General features: G+C 40.1%; 1 protein-coding gene across 5 annotated transcripts; it reads right to left on the bottom strand.

Annotated features, from left to right (window-relative positions):
• Positions 1 to 41: 41 nt before the first annotated feature.
• Positions 42 to 24,258, bottom strand: LOC105285553. 5 transcript variants are annotated; one of them, XM_011349804.3, is made up of 11 exons: positions 23,817 to 24,252; positions 21,275 to 21,396; positions 21,073 to 21,197; positions 17,935 to 18,061; positions 9,995 to 10,178; positions 7,620 to 7,737; positions 7,237 to 7,493; positions 6,258 to 6,542; positions 5,733 to 5,963; positions 5,389 to 5,526; positions 42 to 1,574 (listed from the first exon to the last, which is right to left on the bottom strand). In XM_011349804.3, the coding sequence occupies exons 2-11, from the start codon at positions 21,284 to 21,286 to the stop codon at positions 1,432 to 1,434; spliced, it is 1,620 nt and encodes a 539-aa protein (XP_011348106.2). In that variant the 5' UTR covers positions 21,287 to 21,396; positions 23,817 to 24,252; the 3' UTR covers positions 42 to 1,431. The 5 variants fall into 5 exon arrangements, with proteins under 5 accessions (XP_011348106.2, XP_011348107.2, XP_026828362.1 ...); XM_011349806.3 differs by lacking the exon at positions 42 to 1,574 and adding an exon at positions 3,599 to 3,756 and having other exon boundaries at positions 23,817 to 24,258; XM_011349807.3 differs by lacking the exon at positions 42 to 1,574 and adding an exon at positions 3,599 to 3,753 and having other exon boundaries at positions 23,817 to 24,257.
• Between the last annotated feature and the right edge of the window lie 809 nt (positions 24,259 to 25,067).

The raw sequence follows: 25,067 nt of genomic DNA, 5'->3' as shown, positions 1-25,067 counted from the left end.
ATCGCGTGACGTGGGAAATGGAAAGTTTTTCTTCTCCTTCATGGAAATGAAAGGATATTTATTGAGTGAAAAACGAGACGGTCATTATTGACTAACAATGCAGTTTCGCACTAATTATCTATATCAATATGAACTTTAGTGTACGATAAATTTGTGCGTATATAGTTGTATAAATAAAGTTAGATTAAAATGAATTATTTATGTAAGATAAGATAAATAAAGGCCTATTTTAAGACATATTTTATTACACTCGCAACTTACTTATATATTTATATATTTTATCTGTAATAGATAACTATTTAAAATTTGTCGTATAATTAACATTTTGTTTTTCCGCAGCACATATTACATCGCTTTTGTAATAAAATGGAATTTTAATTCTTTGGTTTCATTTAAAATACAGGAAGTCATTAAGTGCATTTCCTCTATGATAATAAATTCGTATCATTGATTAAATTATCACCCACTGTGTGCATCGTTACTGTCGTACATTCGTCAAAGCAGTTGGCGGTGCACATCGAAAAATTTCCGTGCGTTTCCACGCTCGAAAAAGAACACTTCTTTATAACTGTGGCAAGGAAAAATGATTACAAATATTTGTTATAACAAATTCGTTATCGCGAATTTCGAATAACTCATTATTACTTTTAATCGTCAATTCTGCTCCGTAAATAACAGTGCAAGCGCAGAAGAATCTCCTCATTCAATATTAATTTATTTAATTAATAATTAATCTCAACTGACGCAACTAATCGAGTTACATAATATTTATAATATTTGCAAAACCGCGCGATTCGTGTTCACAGCGGAATTATCAAACCAAACACCGCGAACTGCGAATTGACGAACGACTTCGCGGGCAATTTACTTCTACATCTCTACTTAGCAAGCAGATAGCTCCGGCATCGGGCATGCTTAGTGCCATTTGTATAATGACAGTCGGCGCAGCGTGTTTTTCCGCTCGTTGTACGCGGGACTCTGTCATTTCGCACTTTCCATCTAATTGCGCGCAATCGTAATCGGAGTGCATTCGCGCATTGGACGTTTGACGTCACTCCGCCGCGAAACTGCAAACTGTTGATTCGGAAAGTAAGCACGCTCCGCTGCTGCTGAATTTTGCTGGTGATCACTGACAGTACAATCGGCTCAAGCGACTTGTTTTTCTACTTGTCCACTCAATTATCGTCACGTTCAGCCTTGCGTGTTCGCGACGCGATTCCACGTAAGATCGGAAACCAGTTTCCGCGTATTTTTTACCACGACTGGATTCGCGATTAGCTTTTCATCGATTATCCACCCGCGATAGTTGGCCATATTCCGTTTAAAAACCGCCTAGTGCATTTTCCTTGTCTACTTTTTGTTTTAATGGTATTGCATTGTTGACTGCGGTTGCACTTGACCATGAACGCGGCGAAAAAAGACGGTTCTCCGTTACAGATCCTTGCGACTGCATTGCGGGGTGGTCTGCAAGGGTATCTCATCGTAAACGTGTTCCGCATTGTGGTCGAAGTTCGTGGTTTGCAGACATATCAGAGTCGCCGGCGGTCGATCGTAATGTCCGTCTTGTAAGAAATCTGCAATTAAGAGAAATTGTAAGGAAATTTGTAAGAAACATCTATTAATTATAACAGTTAAAAAATTTTGCCGATAAATGTACATATGATTTATTTAAGATGACGATTTTATAATTATTTAAAATAAATTTTTAAAAGAGATTTCTTTGAGGATTATCATTGATAGTGACAAAATGATAGCGACAGGCACAGTATGGGACATAATATTCGCTCTCGTTAAAAAGTAATTCAAACTTATAGATTGGGTTAAAATAATAACATGTTTATTTAATTACTATAAGTACAAAGTATATATATTTCGAATGGATAGACTAAAGTACAATTAATAGATCTACGATCACGCGTTGTACTTGTTGTTGAGGACTCGCGTTCGGTTTGCTCGGTCTCTTGGAAGCCGTCTCTATCCTTTGTTATTGTCGACTGCCTCAATCCAAAACAATATTAAGCCTCTCTCCAAACCAATATTAAGCCGATCGGTCCTTGTTATTTGTCCTTGCCTTATTTGTCTCGTGTAACACACGTAATATAATAAAGGTATATAACACACGAATTATAATATTATACATTCATAGATTAAAATTATTTCACATAACATTATTATTATAAAATATATTTTAGACAACTTTTCCTAAATAATGTATATAAATATATAACTTTACAGATCTTTGCCAATTAGTATTTTTATAACACATGTATTTCATAATTAAAATTTAAGATCGATCACAATTATTATTTCATCATTTAACACACGTATCTGTATCAGTAATCAAAATGAATTAGTTTTATAAGTAAATATGTAAATGTGAAATAATTTGATAAATCTTCCAACTTATAAACATTAAGCATAACAACGATTTTCTAGAATAAAAAAAATATCTCTTGATATGCGCGGAACTTACGAATCAATCTTACGTCTCATGCAAGTTTTATCTACAAAATAATAAAGCGCAAGCTGATATTAACCCAATATAAATAAATTCGTGTAGAAAATTCAAAGAAATCGAATTATTAAAAGGATATAGTAACATAAAAGTAGCATAAAAAATAATATTCGACAAAATAATACAAGCATATCAAGTCTCATACGTTTTCGCACTTATAAGATAGATTTACAGTATAATTTTCGAGATATTAGATCTATAAGATAGATATATTCTTATCGATAAATGGAATTTTAATGCGAGTTAATTGTAATAATAAAAAACAAAGTAATAGACTATTGAAGATAATACATCCGTTTCATATTCGTAGATTAGTCGCACACTCACATTTCGGATAAGCCAAATGGAAGATTTCAATCATAGAAAAAACCTCAGTAATAAATATAAGCTTTTACAAACAAATTAATAATCGATGAAAGTATTCGCAGGATATAAAAAGAATAATACAATTTCATAATTCCAAACGCAAAACTTTGCAAAAATGATTGATATAGTTGAAGTATTTGTTTGACATTTTAATTAACAACATATCGCATTTAATAACACGACATATCGAAAAAAATTACTTTTTTTACACAAAACTACGTAAATGTTTATATTGCTAACCTGCCAGTTCAATCATATAATCCTACATCTAATACATATATTCCTTCGTTATGCCCTTACAATATATCTCTGCACGCTCTATCAGGTTACGGACACCTTTATCCATAAATCGATCCCATTGTTGTGCATTCTTGTCGTTAAAGTTTTCCACGATCTCTTTAAGTTTATCTTTTAACTCTGTTTGTAAACAAAAATAGTCATATAATACTTGGTTCCCTATTTTTGTTCTAATGTTGTTGAACAAAAAATAGTCGCACGGTGATAAATCCGGCGCATGGAGTGGCTGAGATAAAAGACACACTTTTTTCTTAGCCCAAAATTCGCGTACGCTAATAGAGTCAAGTGATCTATCAAGCAACAAATAAAACTTTGGTTGCTCTAGCTTGAAATAACTTGACCTATTGTAATTTATATTATACCACAGCTGATTCATAACATGCTTCAAAAACTTTTCATCTCCATCTTCTTTTTCTTTTTGTTGTTCCCCTTCATTTATTGTACGCATCGGACCGCCTTCATGATATATGATGCCTCTCGAATCGCAGAAACAAACAAACGGCATCATCTCTACACTAGTTGACTTCTCTTCCGACGTTCCTGGCATGTCTGGACTCTTCATAGAAATCCATGTCCTGCTACCAAAGATAAGTGAATTCAGGAATTCGGGATTTGTCCTGTGCATGTTAAGAATGTCCTCGCAATGATTGTAGCGTGCCTGCTTTTGTTCTATGGTCAGCTTGAGTGGCACGACACGGCCATGAACCTCATCCTTTTTACTCTCGGCAAAACCTAAATCTCTCGCAGTCCCTTTTAGGGAAAGTTTAGCAGTACGCCATGCAGATGATGGATTCCGACTATGAACTTTACGGAGTTCGGCGACTTTGCCTTTAATATCATTGTAAGCTGTTTTTTCAGCAAACTCACTATAATGGACGGACGTCTTTTCTTCCCTCTTTAAAACACGTAGACCATTTGCTAATCGCGTTATATGAGGGCACTGGTTGTAGATAACTAATTACATTCATTATGGCGAATGTATCTATCGCCAACATATCTAATTTGTTACAAAGTTTTATGACCGCGCGGTGTTCCTCTGTGAGTTTTCGAAGAGGCATGTTATCGCGACTGATTCACTGTCAAACTACTTGCTTGATTTGAAATTACGACGGATAGGACGGGGTATATATATGCCAAAGTATCGCTCCTCAGACGTAAGGTAGCGCTGGTAGTTTTGGCGGAAAAACTAAAGTACGATTTGTTTTCGAATACACTGAATAACGATCGATATAGTTTATTCACATAAAAATGTTATCATTCAATTCGGGATAGTCGGATATGATCCATCTACGGTCATTTTACAGAACAATTTCAGTGATGTACATGTGTGCGTGCGTGCGTCACACATTTTAAAGAGGTAATGTTAAGGTTTACGATGCAAACGGAACCGTTTGGAGAAAAGGTTTTATTCTCCTCGTACACGCCATCAAATTTGAAAATTATTCTTCACTTTTGTAAGGTTCACTGTAAAGTTGTGCCGTCTATAGTGGAATCTTTGTAGAGAAACTGCGTTGAATCTTTGTAAACCTGACGCTTTAAAATGCTTTACGCTTTAAAATGCTTTCTTAAATATCTCTCTATGACCATTTTTCGTAAAAATACGGGAGGTTGAATTTGATTCTTTTTTGCTCTGATGGATGAACGCCCTGCTATTACAATTGAGCTTGAGTAAAATCTGCTTTTGCTTTATCATGCAAAACTCATGTATGAAATATCTGTGCAGAACTTACCTCTCTTTAATATTTTTTAATGGAAAAAGGTTTGGCGCTGCTGAATTAACTGTGACGCAAATTCAATACAAATTAAAACAAAATCAATATAAATCAAAATAAAGTATATATCTGCATGTATCATGGAAAAGATATATGATAATAAAACGATAAAGTTATAGAATTTACATTGCAGTTATTACATTTACGTGTTTATTCGATATGATTTATATAACTTGACACAGTGTTTTCTCATATTTTGGAATTCAGCAGCGCCAAGGTTTTTCCTATTAAAAAATTTTGTACTTTTCATATTTAAAAAATATATCTTTTTAAAATATATCTGCATTATGTAGTGTGCTCTAACTATCGCTGGAGTTTATGTCTAAATTTTTTTACTAATTTTGAATCAGATATGTTCTTCATATGTTTTGCGAATTGCTGCGAATGCTGCGTTATGTTTGCGCGCATGAAATATTTTTGAAAAACGTGTTAACTCACCGTGAAGACCAGAAATTCGGAGACCGATTGCAGCGGTGCCGTTAGCGTAAGTGTTCAATGACTCGATGCCGTTGACCGTCAATATCGCTTCCGGTTCGGCATTGATGGTGAATCCAGGATTCGCACGAGTCGGAAGTGCTAGAATCATAGAGAATTTATTTATATTTAATTACATTCAATGTAACGCAGCAAATCAATATTTATTATATACATCGCGAAAATATTTATTAGGTGGAAGGCATCGAGGTCAAGGACACACAGATTTCATGATTTCCTTAGATTTCACTAACACTTCTAAACTAAGAAGAGAAGGCCTGCACCAGGTGAATCCACGCGATACTCACGGGGCAGAGCGGAGTTGATCACCGTCGACATCCTTCCAGCGTTTGCACTTTCGCACTCGCGGCTCTTGCTCTTCCCGTCGTCGTAAACGGCAAGGCGAACGGTTTCGAACAGCTTAGATCGCATGTGGAGGACCATGACTACTGCGAGCGAGGTCAGACCGAGGGAGACGATCGCAGCTACGACGATCAGAGCGATGTCCAGCGGGATCGGCGCCGGTGTCTGAATATCGTCTGCAAGATTGACAATAGATTTACTTTATTTTATTGTAACATGTCGATTGTGTATAGGGAAGTCTGTGACTTGGTATTCGCACACTGTACTATTTGTGAAAATTATTTTTGATGTTTCATTTTAATGTAATTTAGTTATTTTTTATTTTAAATTAATTTATTTTAAGTTTTAAGTTACGCATTAATTTATGCGAATTAATTTTGCAGTTTGTTATTTATACAGACAGAGAGATATAATTGATTCTTTAATTTATACTTAGGTGTACACGGAGTTGTAATGTTTTGCAACAGCACCTTTATGAATGGTCTTCACGTAATCGATATCCGACACGCCAACGCTTCCGTCGCTCTGAACGTGTCTGAGAAAAGCGTCCTTCGTAGGAAACTTTTGCCTGTTCTTTTCAACGTCCCTTTTGCGCTCCGGAACGGAAACCAATACAATTACAGACCGGGCTGTTGTGGCAGGATCTCTTCCTGGCGTCACGTTCACCGTTGCTTTTTGAGAAGGAATCGCGAACGAAGCTGATACTGGCGTCGTCGTTTCCGAAACGTAATTCGTGTCGTTCAAATTGTCGACGTCTGCGAATGAAATGAAAAGAAATTATGAAGATATTGCGATATTCGATTCTACGTGCATTATTAATCGCTGGATATTAAGTTCAACTCTCTCACAGTAACTTCAGTACTTCGTTAAAAATAACAATAAAATCGATGTCGAATCATGTGATGATGCAGTAAAACTCGTTTTACAGTACGTCTCGGAAATACCGGTGAGATTAAATATGAAAAACACTCGAGCATAAATAATATTTGAGCTGTCGGAGTGAAATGTTGTGTCAAGTATAACTCGATTTCCGAGTTATGAGAGTTTAGATTATTAGCATGAGTAAAGAAGTCTCTGGAGTCACGAGTCATTCAAGATACGAGCGTGTCAGAAGTCAAGCTAATTAATTCCGCTTTCTGCAAATACTTCAGTTTTAACATCCGCGCAATAATTATAATATGTGTACCCCGACAATAAAATTGGCAAATTTACAAAAAGTAATCTTATCTACATCAACAATTCGAGCAATAGAAAGAGAGTAAAAAGCATCTCTTTTCTCTTCTATTTTTCTAACTTCTACAAAGAGTCTCCTCGCTTAACTCCGTCGTTAATCAGCAAATTGTTCTTGACGCCCATGGCACGTTTGAGCAGCGTTTCTACAAGCCTCGTTTCCCCATCTCCGGGTAAACAGTTGCGCAAGTGGCCCCCTCGAAAAGCGTATTATTTCACCTTTCGTCTGGTGTTCGGTAGTCTCGCGTGGTGCCGAGAAGACTTCTGTATACTCCACGTTACTGATCCTGGATGTTTGCACACGCTCGGTAGTGGAGCTCTGCAAATAAACGGGCGGCGTTCGTCCGACTAGAGAAACGTCGTCGTCGTCGGTGCATTTTCCGGTTACGGCATCGCAATCATTATTCCGGTTCTGACATGTGCACTCATTCGCACAATCTGAGCCCCATCGGCCGATTGCGCAAGCCTCTCTGCATCTGCGGACGGAAAAGTGTCCTATTATTGTCCGACTTGACAAGCTTGAGCGCTACGTTAAGTTATTACTTCGTTTTTCTTTTTTTTGCGAACTTTATAGTACTCTTGTGAGATCGTTTGTTACTTACTGCAGTCCCTGCCGTCCCGGGGAACATCGACAAGTGCCGTTTACCGGATCGCAAGTGCCGTTTTCGCCGCAATTACACGCTCCCATGCACCGTGGACCCCAGGAGCCTGACGGGCACTCTGAGTGATAAATTTAATATGTGAATTAAATGTCGAGACTAATATCAAATTGGCTTGTAACATAAATAGGTGCGGTTGCAGGTATAAAAAAACATCTTCTAATTCTAAGAATTTAGTTATGATTCATCGCAAATGCGCATAACTGTGATTAACAAGAAGCCACTTCTAGTTCAGTTTAAGTCCAGTTGATTTTAAATAAAATAAACTTTATTAAATAAAAAAAATATTAAATATAACCAAACTTACTTGTGTTACAACCCAATACGTGCCTAATGTATTCAGTTTGTTATTTTATGTCGCACGATCTCTTTCAAGAATGACCACTGGTAGAATAATCGCGAACAGAAGTCCGGAATTTCAGGCCGCACTTTTCGCATCGATATATCGATTCATGCAATTGATATATCGATATAAATAAGTCATCGATATATTTATAATACATTTTCGTTGCGAGTGGCGATCAGGAATTTGAAAAGGCACAAAAGTGATCTCAGAACACAGTAGTGAACAGTAGTGAATTTGTTGAATACAAAGGATATAAGCGAATAGAACGACGTTGCGAACAGTACTGAGCACCGGCGATAACGGCACCGTGCTCCAAAAAAGATACACAATTAAAGCTGAGTGTCAGCAGACGTTCGCGAGTCAATGAAGAACGCGAAAATCATATATTGTACCAATTTAACATATTTTTATTTTTACACGTGCCGGCAAAAGATGAATAAATTTCCCAAATTTCTATAATAATTTCTATACATTTTCATCTACACGTTCGAATTTCCAAGATAATTAAACGATGATTTTGCAATCGCGGCCGAGGAAAATTGGAAAAGCGGGATGTGCTAGAGTGCACCTGCGAAATGTACGAGGCAACCAATTTTCATACACCGCGTGCGTGTCCCTTATTAAAACATCGCGATTGCGTTATGCGACGTCGGACGTTGTATCTGATCGACTCCGCCGCCCACGACCTTCTCGAACGTTCACGGGAAAGTAGAGGCTTCGTAACTTCCGGGCTTCCGCAACTTTCGAAGCGTTCCCCGATCGCATTGACGCAACAGTTGCGTGCAACCTGTTTGCGACTGCTGCCTGTTTGATAAACCATTCTGTAATTTTGTATCAACCGCGGCACGTCAATCGCAGTCTCCCATCAAGCACTATAAATAGAAAAGGAAAAGGCTGCTCCAGGAAATTTAGTGAAAATTATAATTATAAATTTTGTTCGGCTAAACAGTGAAACGTGAAAGAATAAAAAAGTCCTGACAAGTCTGAATCTCATAAAAAGTAGAAAAGAATTCCTCGAGATTGCTGCCAATATAATTTGCAATAAATAAAAATAAAAAAGCCTTCCCATCTCTTCAGAAATCCTCCGATTATGAATTCTTAATGCCTCTCTTTAGGCATTCTTAAAGGCCGGCAGTTTTATTTTACGTTAAGCTTAACGCGATTTTAATAACTTGTCGCCGCCGCCGTTTTACAGCGACCGCCATAGCGTCATTTTGCAAGGACGCGACAATTTTACGGGGCGAATTATGCGAAAATGACAAATCCCGTTCACGATTGTGATTCGCGTGGAAATATGATGCTATTCGCTGCAAACGGTCATTTCACATGCGCAATTGTAGAAGGTCGATCCGTTTCATGGAGCGTGAAATTTCACATCGACCTGCACGTTTCGCAGCTAGCTGTTTCGGAAATGTTCGCTCTTAATTTCGTTTCGCAATCAATGTCGCCGGATGACACCCGCTGTCGATTCTCTATTTTTTAACCCCGAATTTATTTCGTTTATTTCGAGAATCGTTTCGAAAACAGCACGCGAGATTAATAATTGTATACAGGCCTTTGACGCCTCTTCAAAGTCTTAATTATCACGACGTTGCATGTATATTTATAATAGCCTTGTTCGCTTGGTTCATATTGTATATCTATATTCTTTTTCTGAAATGTCATAGCTATTCATTAGCACTTAATTAACATCGAAAATATTATCGCCTGATAAATGGATATTGCGAGAATGTTGTTGGTGGAGGAATTCGCTTCAATCACGCTCTAAACTGCTATAAGATATTATCGTTCTCGTATTCATGTCGAAAGCGATGTTACGGATAAAATTGACATTACCTTAAGTAACTATGCTTGTCACGCAATAAAAATTCAATGTCTATGTAGCGTAATTAAGCGCCACTTTATGTCGAAATTATCAGAGTAAGAATAAAAATTCGATATTTCATAAATTTGAATTTTATTTATAACTCACCGAGAGAGCAATCTTCTCCATGGTACCCAGGATTGCATTTACACTCGTTCGGTGCGACACATACACCCGCCAGACATTTCTTGCAATATGGTAAACACCTCGCATCCGTTTCCGCATCATTGTGAATCATTAGCATCTTGTATCCCTCACAGCACTCCTCCACAGTCCTTGATTTTTCTTCCGTCTGTAACACACACGTTTTGCGACATGATCTCTCAAACGATAATAAAATATTAAATATTTGTCGACGACCATAAGAAAAGAGAAACGGCGTTAATAATCTTTTGACAATTTTTTCGTCACACTGATTTAATAATTGAATAATTAAATTTTTTTAATTAATAGTATTGGAGCACGGTGTATAATATAATGTAACGTTTAAATATATGACCGCACAGGCGAAATTCCGGTCCCATACTCTTCGTCTGGAGATCGATTTCACATCGATGAATCGAATTTCAAGCGAGAATTTCGGGCGATAAGGGGATCGTTATTTTACTCTCTCTAAAGTGCGGGATTCCAACCGGTTGCCGGCGAGAGTAAAAGTGAGTAAAAGTATACTGCCGCAGAATGCAGAGGGGCCACGCGATGGAAGATGAAGAGGCACCACAGATAACACACGAGACGAGTAATGAGATCCTCTCCGCAATACTGGACCGGTCCGATCAAAACACGCCAAAGCAACGCATAAAAATGCAGAAGAGACGGCGGCAAACAAGAATAAAATTCACAAAACATGTATACTAATGGATCGTTAAGAGATAACGACTTTGATCCTGAGTTTGTTCTGATTTTATTTTCCACCCGAAAGATGTAAAAGGTATTTTTGCTTTTTATAATACATCCGCTATATCTATCACAAATCTATTCATTTGCATATCTGTCCGACTAGATATAATAAAATCATTCATTATTTTTCAGTGGTCATTCTTCAAACTGGACTGCTACATAATTTATGAGACGGACGACAGAAGGCGCCGTTGAAAATATTCAACGCTAAAGGCCCAAGGGAAAGTAAATTCGACGCTGCCTCTCTCGGACGTAATACCCGTAAGGGGATACTCGCGTGAAAACCTTCGTCCACCTTCATGAACCAAAGGCCCTTTTCCACCTCCGTAAGCGTGATTTTAATTTGAATCTACATCTTGCCGGCTTCTCCATTTTTGCGGCAATCCGAGCGGCAACCGCATTGCGCGAATTTCACCACTTGCGGTACGTGGACTGGACGATTCGCGTTATGGGATCTCCAGTTTTAGTTTTAGTCATTCTTTGCGCGCCTTTAATGTCACGTGTAATTATTATACAGATTTTACACGCTCCACTTTTTCATCTCGATCATCCCTTCGGTCGGGAGATAATGACTTCGTAGCGTGGCTGCTTCTACAAGCGCGCGGACAAGGTCTCCGATACATAAATCGAATTAAATGCAAATTGATCGATGTACTCGTCGTCGTGAAATTTGAACGCTTTCTTTCGCTTTCACTACAATACATCGCAAAGGCGGGTATCTTGGCGTGTGCATGACGTTGAAAAAGTATTGTCGCTCCGCTTATTGACGGATTCTCTCGAGCAATCTGGAGGAGACGGCACCTCATGGGACTGTTTCAGTTATGCATACGGATTATGTAACAGTAGAGAGTCATGGATCGCGCGATCGAGTGATAGATGAATCACGAATCGCATGATAAATAAATGTGTCGTGTAGCGCGCAGTTACTGAGAAATGGCAGAATTCTTGCGAATTAATTCATTCCGTCGCGCGAAAGTGGAAACGGATAACGGAAGTTTTACCTTACGCAAACGAAGCTTCAGTATTTTATCTCAAAGTTCAATTTTCAGCTGAATCATCCGAAAAAATCGAACAAAATACAACCTGTTGCCCGGTTTCTCGTCAAATCGGTTCTACTTACGGTTACTGGATACTTTACGGTAAACGGACCGGTAATTCCCACGTACGTGAAACACGTTGCAGCTGCAGGTCCGCCGTGGCTAATCAATGAACATGTCTCGCGTCTCCTCGTAAATCACTTAAAATTACAGATCTCGGCGTGAGAGTTGCTGGACCCGCCGGAGACCAGCTTCCAAGTTCTTTTTTCGCGTTTCCGCCAAACGCCGGCGTGATTAATTCGCGGAGCGGATCTCTTTCCTCTTTCTCGTTTGCGTAATGAGATTCTCTTTCGCCGGGAGAAAAGATATTAGGAGTGTGATTTGGTTTTGAGGGTTTTGCAACAGATGGCTATAGTGTCAGTTTGTTCCAATAGCTGTTTCCGATAACTGTTGTTTCTTACAGTGTTGACATTATCCATGACATTTAGTAGCATTATAGTAACAGATGCAATAACAGTCGTGTTTATATCATCGTAAAAATGCAACTTCCGAAAGAGCATTTTCGACATGCGTTGCTTTTGTTTTTTAATCAAAAGAAAACTACGGCTGAGGGTTATAGAATTCTTGTGGAAACTTATGGTGATTCTGCCCCATCAATTAAGACGTGTGAATACTGGTTTAGACGCTTTAAAAGTGGTGATACTGATGTGAAGGACAAAGAACGCTCGGGACAACGAAGAAAGCTTGAAAATGCAGATTTGCAAGCATTATTGGACGAAAATCCAACACAATCCACTTCAGAACTTGCCAGAGCATTAAATGTTGATCGTACAACAGTTACCAAACATTTACATGAAATGGGAAAAATTCAGAAAGAAGGGAAATGGGTTCGACATCAATTATCGGAAAGTAGCATTTGAACATTTGCATTTCGTTGATCGCCAGGCAAAAAAAGAAGAGTCTTTTGTCTCGGATTGTTACTGGGGATGAAAAGTGGATCTATTTTGATAATCCCCAACGCAGAAAATCATGGGTGGATCCAGGCGAACCATCAACATCCACTCCGAGACGCAATATTCACTGTTCAAAAGTAATGCTCTGTATTTGGTGGGATAGTGTACTATGAGCTGTTAAATCCGCACGAGACTGTCACGGCTGATCGTTATCGACACCAATTGTACAAGTTGAAGCAAGCATTGGACCAAAAACGACCCCCAATTACGAGTAAACGACGGAAAGTGATTCTTCCTCGTGACAACGCTCGACCTGACGTTGCGTTATCAGTGAAACAAACACTATTAGAGCTTGAATGGGAAGTCTTACCGCACCCCGCGTGTTCTCCGGACATTGCTCCATGCGATTATTATTTGTTCCGGTCGATGCAACACGCTTTAGAGGATACACACTTTCATAATTTGGAAGAAGTGCGAAAATTCGTCGACGAATGGATCAACTGAAAAGAAGAGTCATTTTATCGTGGTGGAATCCATCTCTTGCCAGAAAGATGGGAAAAAGTTATAAAAAACGAAGGAAAATATTTTGATTAAGGTATTCATTCATTATCATATTTAAATACATGCGTTTTTGAGCAAAAAAAACCCTCAAAACTAAATCACACCCCTAATACTTATTAATTGCGATATATTCCGCCAGACTACAATCGTACGGCCGACCTTGCGATTGTGCTGGATCGCTGCACGCGGGCTTGATTGATTTTATCAATTTGAGAAATCTCGCGATGCCCGATAGTGTCACCTCGATGACGTTCGTACGATTCCATTCCGATATTATCTGCTAGCAGGACATACAGGTACAAGTTTTGCAAGTAAGCGTCAAGCTGTTCGGGAATGCCAATTATCGTGTTGCAATTATTTTATGGTCGATCGTGATTCTACGGGTGCACGCGCGCAGCGCAGATGTGAATTAAATAAATTATATTTAAATTAATTAATTGTATTTTAAATTAGAAATAAATTATATTATGTGATTGTTATAATTCGTGTCTGTAATTAAATTATGGATGGCATAAGTTTTAAATTTTTTATTATTATAATTTAGTTAGACGCGAGTGATGTTGATTTAGAATTAATAATGTTTTATGATCAAGATCATTACAAATTATCATGATATCATGGATCAGAGATAAAGCCCTGTAATTCTGATTTGCATTTACGTTGAACACGCGCGTGACTTGGATCCGTGTCCGTGAGGCTCTAATGTTCATGCGTTTTACTCAAAAGTTGTGCAACTCAAGCGTTTTCTAGCGTGGTAGAAAACACTAAGCGACCTCGGCTTGACCAGCGGTAATTCGCGCTCATTACATTATCCTGCGCGCTCTTTCTTGTCGAACATTCCTCTCTTTAATATGATCGTTAAGCGACAGTACAATAATATTATAAATGCCAATCGTAACGTGCATGTCGATGTAGTTTGACAGAAAACATCAATGATGCCGACTTCATCAGGTCTATGTAAGGAAACGCGGATTTCCACGGATAATATACAAAATAAATGTCACCGATGTGACGTCACGTTACATTCCTATTCACTTCCCTTGAAGTTTACGACTTCACATTTCGCGGCTACGCTGTTTTCCCATAATTGATAATTAGCAGCTAATTAGCGGACATTACCATCGCGATTCGTCCGCGGTAATGTCAGTCTGTTTGCGAGTCGTGCGAAGAAATGTGGCAGCTAGTGAGTTCCCTCAATGACGAGAATTAAACAAAATAGTTCGCGCTTGCTCGCTCGCTCTGTCTTTCTCTTTCGCGCGATTTTTTGCGCGCCGCGCCTCCGCAATAACGCTACAGTTTTGTGTTACAAGGCTCGCACGTTCATTAACTCGCCGGGAACACGCCCGATAATTAGCGAAGCGACTAAGGCGAGCGTTACCTTCGACGCGCAACGCTCGGCACCTACGCTCGGACTCGCGCGAGCGCAAGTTTCACGCACTCGTTTCGCGCTTACGCACGTTGCATTATCGATTAGATCGCATACCGTGCATATAATATAATCCGTGCGCACGTAAGCGCACGACGGCGCAGCACCTGCAACCGGCGTTTAGCAACGCGCGCCGAAAAAAATAAATTCTATAAAATAATATAAATACATATAATATGTATATAAAATCGTGATTTAATGGTCAATTATAATTAATCCAAAGTAAGTAAAATCCTCGATCGCGTGATCGGGCGAGCTCATAAGGATCGCGATTTTCTACAGCAGGGTACCGAATTACCAATCCTCGATCAGACGCTATTACGTGTAATTTTTTGCCTCGTAATTTCGTTGCATGCGGACAATTCCGCGCGGATTAGGAAAATAACGAGGCAGATATCAAGATTCCAAGTAGGTCGATAGCGACAGTAATGTCGTTTCACTGGAAAACTGAGGCGCGCGTGCGTCTAAAATCGCGCCGCGAAATCGTTCGTACGAGCGATGCGAATGCGATGGATCGATCTCGTTTAATCTCGATTAATTACGGCGAAAAATCGTGATGGATGATGGTAATCGCGACGTGATTTTGCCGGCGACAGCATTATGCGCGTTATGCAAATAAGCTTACGGACGTCTCTTGAGCGAAAGCGGAAGTGATTAAGCAAGCCTCGAGCGATTGCCCAATTTTCTAAGGCGCGTGCGTGTGGCTTCATAATCCCGTTTCGGTTTGAATTATAATACCGAACTTCGGGGCGATTAATAAAAAATGCCCCAATGATATAACGAACGAGATTTCTCCTTTGTACGAAATAATTCAGTCGCGATTTCGCCAATTATACCTGACATGTTTATTAAACGTATCGCGTTAACTATCCGTCTACTTTGGATTCTTTTTTTCGGTCTCGAGAAACGCGCGTTTCGTCGAACTGAAAAGCTGAGCGATTACGTTAAAACACGTAGCAATCGCTTGTACGCGAGAGCTCCAATTGCAGATGATAAAAACACGTAATCCGCGCATAAATATTAAAACATATAGTTTTATACTAATTTTCTCTTATAACATTACTAATACTACTAATTTCCTCTTTCTGTCTCTCTCTTTCCCTTTCGAGGGGAAAAAGATGAATTTCGAAATGATCCCAGCGTAGCGCACGCACGCTATCGATAGTGGCGAAATTTTCTTCTTTCTCATATACCGCGCGAAATGAGTTCATTGTCCACATAATAAGCCGTGCGTGAACGTCTCACGTACATAGACGTGTACGTGCACCCTATTTCGCACGTGTAATACGTCGTATGTAGGTACGTTCTCGTGTCCCAGCGCGGGAATAAGTTCTCGCGCACGATCCGTAGCTATTATCCATTTTAGGCCCCGATCGCGCTCTCCTTCGACGCTGGTGTAATGGCATAAGCATCATACGCCGATTACGAAACGACGCTCAGGATCATTCATTTCACTTCCGGTTGGACCGAATTCTCGTTTTTGCGATCTGCGAATCCGCAAACACCGCACGAGAAATATGACAGAAATGATGCAACAACCTAGAAGTAAAATGCAATCTTTATCGAAAATTGGATGTTCTGCTTCTCGGGAATGATGTCTTCAATCGCGGGACATTAATATCCGTCGTCGAATTGTGACGTTATTCCGGCAGACGCGAATTATGATTCGTCTGGTCAGTGGGACGTGGCGTATCTCTTGTACATACACCAATTACGTGCATCGCTTACCCGGGCTCTGTTTACACGGTACACGTCACATCGCGTCATCGTTAAATGGCACTCTTACGTGCATGCAATATGCATACGGCATGTATATATCGGGTGGCCCGGTGTAAATCAACGAGATTTTGCGTCGACTTTAGGCGTTCGCGCCTCGATAATTCGCACTTTAATTGAAGCGATATCAAGCCCGACGTCGAATCCCTTAAATCACGAGCGAGCCCGGTCGTTGCAATCAAACCCGTGAATTTCTTTCGTGAATTTCGCTCTCCCGTTTCTCCCTTGCTGTCGCGCGAATTTATGAACGCGCGTCCCTCGAAGAGGAGAATTATTGCACGCGAAAGGTACATATCTTTTCTTTCTTCTTTTTCGCTTGCCCGATTACCGCGCGAGTATCCATCGCAGCCGATGGGCTGCGACGCCCATCGAGTTAAGCGTTTCGCAAATCGCCGACTTCCGGAGTTTCCTTTTACGAGGTACCGAGATGCCGCACACGCAAAAGTCGTGCGAGATCTTTTTCCAGTTAACGGGCCCGTCTCTGGGCCCGGGTGTTTCGTAATCCCGCCACGGGAAGGGGTTCTCTCTTCTTTCGGCGCGTGATTCGTCAATTCCGCATTTCGCAGGGCGTAATTGCAGCTGCAACTCGTCCCGTTCCCTTACCCCCTGCCTCAATCCCGTTTCCGAGACTCGCGTGTGCGTATTTCGCATTCTTTTTGTATTATTTATTTAATCAGGCGGTCCGCTGTTAACGCGGACTTTCCCCGCAATTAGCTCGGATCGAGAAGCTCGCTTGAGGAAGATGGAGAACGAGGACGTGCGTGAGAATAACGACCGAGAGAGAAAGAGAGAGAGGGAGGAGAGAAAAAAGCAAAAAGGCAAGAGCGGAAGAATGAGCGGGTTGTTTTATTGCATCGTGTATGGGGCGTTACACGATTTACCGCATAGGTTTACTCGCCACGCTGAGTGTTACACGCTCGCCGGGTCCGCGAGCTGATCGCTCTCCATTCCGGGCGCCGCCTGGGAAACGACGCTTTTTTCCATGACAAAGCGTGGAAATGCGAATTTATGTAACCCTTTCCCCCGACTTTTCCTCCAATGACGCAATCGTAGAGAAAAATAAAATAAATAAAGTATTATATAACGATACGTTTTAATATGTCGAATTTAATGTTGATTAAAATGATAATTGGCAACTAATAATTCCGTGGAATCTTCGCGTCTACGACAAACTCCTTTGTTGTGCAAGATTGTCCTACGTTCTCTTCCATCTCTCTCTTTCTCTTCGCGTGCGACCTGGGAAAACGGCTCTTTTCCACGTTGCGGCAAGCGAGCTTGCGAAAGAGCCCGCTACCGTAAAATTCCTTGATGCATGATGGATAGGCGATAAAATTACGGAGATCGGCCGCGCAGATACCTGAGTCAAATTCACGAAGAGATCGCGAGGTCCCGCCTTACCTTCACGCGATACCGTTGTCGCAGCTCCGTCAGCGTCTTCGGGCATCTCGGTGGGATCTGCAGGCACCAGGTGAACGTGTTGACCACTACCGGCTCGGCGTAGGTCTCGTACGATGTGACCGTGTAGCTGCAGCAATCGAACGTGCGTGCGATAAATTAATTATCGATCTGCTACCGCGATTACCTTATCGGGTCTATGACTACAAAGGTGCGCATAATAGCGACACACGTGTTAAGCTGGCCACACACACTTTCCATAAGACGTAACAGTAAGGTTTCCACCAATCGCGATTGGTCGAATCCTTACGTTACGTCTTACGGAATTTTGTGTTTCTGCCCTTACACGCGCGTGAGGTTGCTCACGGCCAAGGCTTCTGGGTGAAGGTCTGCTCGAGTAAAATTGAGAAATTCGATTAAATTAAAAATCGTGAACCAAAGATCGTAGTGGACCATATCCGAATATCCCGAATTGAGTGATAACATTTAGCATCAGATTGTTACATTTTCTAAATACAAGAAGCATCGATCTTTATACGTTGTATCCGAAAACAACCTTTAATTTTTCCGCCAAAACTACCAACGCTATCTTACGTCTGAGAAATGATACTTTGGCATATATATACCCCGTACTATCCGTCACAATTTCAAATCAAGCAAGTAGTTTGACAGTGAAGTAGTGTGTCAGGACATTCACGATAACATGTCACCTTATTCAAGACTCCCAGTAGAATACCGCGCGATCGTAAAACTTTGTACTAAATTAGATGTGACAATGGCACGTACAGCGGAATTGATAAACAAAGCTTTCGGAACTTGTACAGAAACGACAGATACAATTAAGTACTGGTACAACGAGTGTAAAAACGGAAGAGAATCAATCTCTTCTGGCAATCATTATTACAATATTATTAAAGACAAATTCGTCAAAGCCCGTGAAGTGCATACTCGGAATACGTCAATTTCATGGTTTGCTGCTAAATGCTCCCTAAAAACAGACCTTGCAGTTGATCACGGTTTGGACGAAAGTAAAAATAAAAATATCCATGGCCGTGTTGTGCCACGCAAGTTGACCATAGAACAGAAGCAGGCACTCTACAATCATTGCGAGGACATTATTCACATATGCGGTGCAAATCCCGGATTCCTGCATAACGTCGTCGTTGGAAGCAGGACATGGTTTTCTGCGGAACACAGTCCATCACCAGGAACGTCGAAAGAGGAATCAGCTAGTGCAGAGATGACGTCATTTGTTTGTTTCTACGATTCGAGAGGTATCATATATCATGAATGCGAGACATATGCGATACGTATGGAAGAAGAACAATATGTACCGTTTTTGAATGCATTTGACTGTATGGAGAATGTGTGGGATAAAATCATTGACAAAAGGAAAGACTATATATATGTTTTGTGTCAGGGAAACTAAACTTTTCTTTCTTGCTTGATAACTCACTTTACTCTAACATCGATGTACGTGACTATTGTGCTCAGAAAGAAGTGTGTGTTTTATCTCAGCCACTCTGTTCGCCGGATTTGTCACCGTGCGACTATTGTCTCTTCGACGAAATTAGAATAAATATAAAAATGGGACCACCAGTAGAAACTTATACAATGTTAGCAGCGGCAATTAGAAAGATCGTGGAAGAAATAATTGACCCGACTCAGAAGGATACGAGTGATGTGAAATGTCAGTTACTAGGTAAATCCATCCTGCTAGAGTTGCTAGAGCGTGCAAAGAAATGTGTGGAATTAAACGGGGATTATGTGCAGGATTATTTTTAAGCGGAGATATTAGCAATATAAATAATTGCGTGCTTTTATGTAAAAAGAATTTTTTCGGTGTGTTGTGTAATTAAATTAGGTATGTTGTATATTTAAAATGTCAAACGGATACCTCAACTATGTCAATCACTTTAGCAAAGGCGTTGTGCGATTGTAGTTCTGAAATTGTATCATTCTTTTTGTATCACGCGCGAATACTTTTATTGATTATAAATCCGTCGTTGAAACTTCTATTTATTACTGAAGCTGATTGTTTTCATTGATTTAACTGTTCCATTTGGCTTATGAACTTTGAGTGTGCGACAAATATATGTGCGAATACAAAACGGACGCACAGATATCAGCAATGGCAATAATTATTACTTCATTTTCATATATTTTTCACTACAGATAACTTACATTAAAATCCTATTCGTCACTCGATAAGCATATTGTATAATATTTCGAAAATTAAATCATTGTTGCGCTTTATACGTTAGAACGTTTTATTATCACATTATTTCACGTGTTTTACATATTTAGTTTTAAACCTAGTTTATTTTGAGTAGTGATACAAATACGTGCGTTAAATAATTAAATAGTAATTGTGATCGATCTTAAATTTATTTATGAAATACATGTATTGTAAGAATACCAATTAGAGCAAAGATCTGCAAAACTATATATCTATATACATTATTTAGGAAAAGTTCTCTAAAATATATTTTATAACAATAATGTTGCGGGAAATAGTTTCGATCTAATGTATATGAATGTATGTACCTTTATTACTGTATGTATCTTATCATAATACGTGTTAGATGAGGCAAATAAGGCAAGGGCAAATGAGCGATCGGCTTAATATTGTTTTGAAGACAAGCAGTCGAAAATAACAAAGGATAAATACGGCTTTCGACCACGACCAGCACCAAGAGATAGAGAAAAACCCGAACGCGAGTCTGTCGAACGAGTAAACGCGTGATTGTAGATCCGTTAATTGTATCCTAATGTATCCGCTCGAAATATATATATTTTATACTCATAATAATTTAATAAACATGTTACTATTTTAAAGCAACCTATACGCTTGAATAACTGTATGAAGAGAGCGAATATTATGTCACATAATGTACGTGTCACTATCATTTTGTTACTATCATTATTTTAAATTAAATTAAAAATCGTTGACCAACGATTGTTAATTAGATTATTGATTATTCGTTAAGCATGAAAGTTGTGATATCGTTGACAAATTGATATTATATTGAAATCGTTATTACTGATAGTATCTCTAAGAAAGAAATAATGCATAATAATATCTTAATAATGAGACATTATTATGTATTATTTCTTTCTTTCGTAATGGGTAATACTAACTTTTCTATCCTGGAGCACACGTGATCCCCGGTCAGCGAGTTGGAGAAGGATATCGTTTCGGAGACCACGAGCAGTAAGAGCACGCACGAGATCCTTGAGAGACTCATTTCATGGATGTGTAGGATCTGGAAAATGTTCTTTAATTATTCTCTCTACGTGATCTGTTAACGACGGTGAGGGAGTATCATTGCAAGATGCTCACTTTTTTCAGCATGACATATATATTAGATCTTTATCCCTCAAGCATGAGACTACTTCAAATCTGTAATTGCTGGCTTTTTCCAAACGACACTCTCATCTTCTATGGCCAGTTGGAAGAACAAACTGTCGCGGCAGAAAATATTTTGTTACTACGGTGATTTGATTGATTGATTGACGGATTGATCGATCACGAGAAGAACTCTAAATTCTTCTGCGAGTTTTCCCTGATAAATTTTTAATACAGACGTTATACGACTGTAAATTATAAATAATCATAAATAACGTGTGTATTGTAAATCACCAATTGCAATAATTTAAATAACTACTATCTATGCGAGTAATATTACTGACGTTGTCGCGATGATTACGGTTTAGACATTCATGCAGGACACGAGCGGAAATGCTTGTCGCGAATGTCCCTCCCGAAAGCTATTCCTCTTTGAGAGGAAGCGCTAACTGATTCCAATTGGTCAATCGTAACCGGTACAAGCGTGACATTCAATATTGAGTATACGTCGAGTGCGAATGTTAAAGCATGACAGCAATAGCGTGGAGTATGAAAGAATAAACCACCAAGTAGCTGTGGCGTCGATATTCGCATGCGGAAAGGAATACTTCAAGCTGGCGAATTTGTGTGTGATCCAACTGCGCGATTATTATCGGTTTAATATCGCGTGAAGTCGCAACGACATCATTGATATTATTCATAGCTCGCAAAGCATAGCTGGTAGTTGATATTATTTAGAAAGAGCGATTAATTCAATTTATTTGCAACAAAAGAATTTATCGAGAACGTAAACGCTTCCTGATTCGTAATTTGCAATCCCTCTCTTCTCTCTTTGAGATAGCTGTAATCGCTATACTCGTGCCGTGCATCGTGATTAGTCGTAAAAGTTCTGCGAAAGAAATAAAAATTGCGTAGTTAATTGGAGCAGCTGCTGGGATACGTTATTCTAATTAACTAACACTGACAGCGGCTAATATACGGGCACATGAAATCTCACAACATGTGGGGCACGTAAGCACTAACTATTTCTTGCACGAGGCTGGAAGTCACAAAAAGTCGACGAGATTGTCGTTCATTCAAATGCCGGCCAGCTGCTCCACTCGTGAGAATTCAGTTTCTCATTTAGAAATATTGCGTCACCGACGGTCCCGGTAATTCCGAGAGGAAGTGTCCCGATCGGCACACGGGTTTTCCAGCCGCGTGAAAGCTAATAATTAGTTCGTTAATAATGCGATAGACAGTCGTTTATTCATTATGCGTGCGTCATGACTCAGAATTGGCAAATAATTTAGCAGGAGTCAATACCGGATTTTTAAAACTATTTCTTCTTGTTGAAAACTGATCATTTCGGATGAATTATATATTATAATATTATACACGGAAGGAATCTTCGTTATTTAATCAATTCTGAGGGTCATCTCTTTCAACGTTCTCGTGGGCCCAATCGACTTCGCATTTTACGACGTCTGTGTCTCTATCTGCATTAGAGTTGCCAAAATATGTACCGCCCATAGCAGATTTACGTGGTGGTTCTCAAGGAAAACGTCGGTATTTTGAATTGAATTGCAATTAATACACAAACGCCAAGGCTCTCTATATATCTTAATATTTGATTTCGTTCAAAGGTCGCCGGCGCGAAAGCCGGACTATTTTCGTTTTCGAAAGTAAAATCGTCTGTCCTGGCCTACGAATTGTTGATTAACAATTTTGTTAAAAGTCAGAGAAAAAGAGAGAGAGAGAGAGGGACGATGCACACAAGAGATCGTGCGGCCGCGAGTATCGCAGTTACGTAATTTCCAATTACTGAGTCGCCTGAGCCAAGAATGTATTCTTGCGTAGGACTGTAAATTACCCATAAAAATGCGAATGCAAATCAAGCGGTGCCCCATGCATCGGCGATGTTACCTCTGCTTTGCGTTATGTGCACGTTTCACCGTGCGCGCTTTTACGAGCGCACTTATGCAATTATAACTAGTACGGACGCGTATTAAAAAACACAACGAAACGCACGAAGTACACGGTGGCAAAACCTGAGTGGAAAACTCAATTTTTCCCCCTTGCAACAATTGAATAACGGAAGGATGAAGAAAGCGAAGCCACGCATCGTGTCGGTCTTTTCGCTTGTCTCGCAAAAGGGAAAAGGATATACGTCACATTAACGTTGCCTTGGTGTGCAATTTAAGTGCAAGTCGTCGTTGGCAAGTCATGCGGGCTAGCTGGTATCGGTGTGCAAAAAAGGGCCGTTACGTGTGCATCAATAGCGCGCGTTTTACTATTTTCTCTCGCAACGTGTGTAAATGAATTTTATCGCTATTGCAAGAGTAATAAAAAAAAGAAAAATAATAATAGCTAGAGCAATAGATTTTCGGTTATTTTATTAAAATTTTAGAAGGAATTTAAAAAAAGAATGTATATTATTTTATCAATTTCTCTACTTTTCTCTACTTTTTTCTACTTTTGGTTTTGTGGAGTTAATCGACTTGGCAAAGCAACTCATTTCATACTCCTCGTATTATGCAATTCGTATTATACTCACGTATGCACTTTCAGTCCACGCTACTCAAAGCTCACATCACTTTCACGCTAATTTCACAAGTCACCATGCCACCCCTAATCCTCGCTGAGGGCGCGTGCAACACGAAACAAAGATCAGATCGCTCTCTCTCCCTCCCTCTCTCATTGCACCTGTTCTCTCGCACGGAATAACGTGATGAAGCACACGAAACGCGAAGCACGTTTGTTCATTCTTCAAACTTTATACGTCAACGATATTCGCGTAAGTCCCTTTGCGCTCACGTGTCCTCCGCGAAAATGGGAATTCGTGAGTGCGGATGATCCGCCTCTCGTTCCGCGAGTGCACGCGAAGCGTTTTTCATCCCCAAGGGGAGGGAAGGGGGTCTTAACACAAGAACCTTCTAAGCCCTTCGAGCTCCGCGAAATGTCACCGTCGCTTTCGCGGAGCGATTCGCAACTGGCCTTAGGCCTGTAACGAGCAATTGGAGCTCGCCGGCACTCGGAATGCACTTGTGGCACAATGAACTCCGACCCTCCAGCAACGACGACGACGACGACCACGCCGACCACGCCGAAGGGGGACCGAGGGGTAGGGGAAGGGCGCGTCCCGAGGGGCGGAGGGTCGTACGGAGGGCCCGTCGAACCCAAAGCGGAAGAGAGACGCAGCGTGGTACCACGGCGTTGTGCTGGTACTCCGGCACTCGCGAGGATATCCTGCGGAGACATTGACATTGCGACCGGCGAAGTGTCATTGCGAGCTACCAGCGGAGCGTGGCCAACAATGGAGGCATCAAGATCGCATTGCATCGAGCATCGCGTACTGCGGAGAAATGGATCGGCCTGTGCGATCACCGTGATGCGACGTTGAGAGATCATTCTTGGGAGAGAGAGAGAGAGAGAGAGAGACAGACAGACAGAGACAGAGAGCGAATGGACAAATGTCGAAACGCTCGAGCGACGTTCTTGAAAAAGTAGGCTACCGACACAGAAGCTGGTCTCTTCTTACGTCACGTATCCAATTTGATGAAAAAACACTTTCGATATCGCGCGGACTGATCAGCCACCTTTTTTTCAACTATATTTTTTTAGTGGTATAATAATACGATAGATCGCTCAGGCGGTGAACGTTATATTGTAAAAATCTATATGTATGTATTATATAAATGTATATCATGTATACTCGTACATTGCATAATTGTATTTTGCCATCAAGTGGGTTTGCCTTCCTCGGCAAATTGCAAAATTGATTACGTGGAATTGCGTGTGCTATCAA

Source organism: Ooceraea biroi, chromosome 9, assembly GCF_003672135.1.
Source record: "Ooceraea biroi isolate clonal line C1 chromosome 9, Obir_v5.4, whole genome shotgun sequence".
NCBI lineage: Eukaryota > Metazoa > Arthropoda > Insecta > Hymenoptera > Formicidae > Ooceraea > Ooceraea biroi.
This window is presented reverse-complemented; position numbering and strand designations above follow the sequence as displayed.

Excerpts from the sequence above, each read along its gene's own strand:
- LOC105285553 (XM_011349804.3), bottom strand. Across the intron at positions 10,179-17,934 it reads GACAACGGTATCGCGTGAAG|ACGGAAGAAAAATCAAGGAC; the intron begins GTAAGGCGGGAC and ends TGTGTGTTACAG. Across the intron at positions 5,964-6,257 it reads CGTGAAGACCATTCATAAAG|ACGATATTCAGACACCGGCG; the intron begins GTGCTGTTGCAA and ends TCAATCTTGCAG.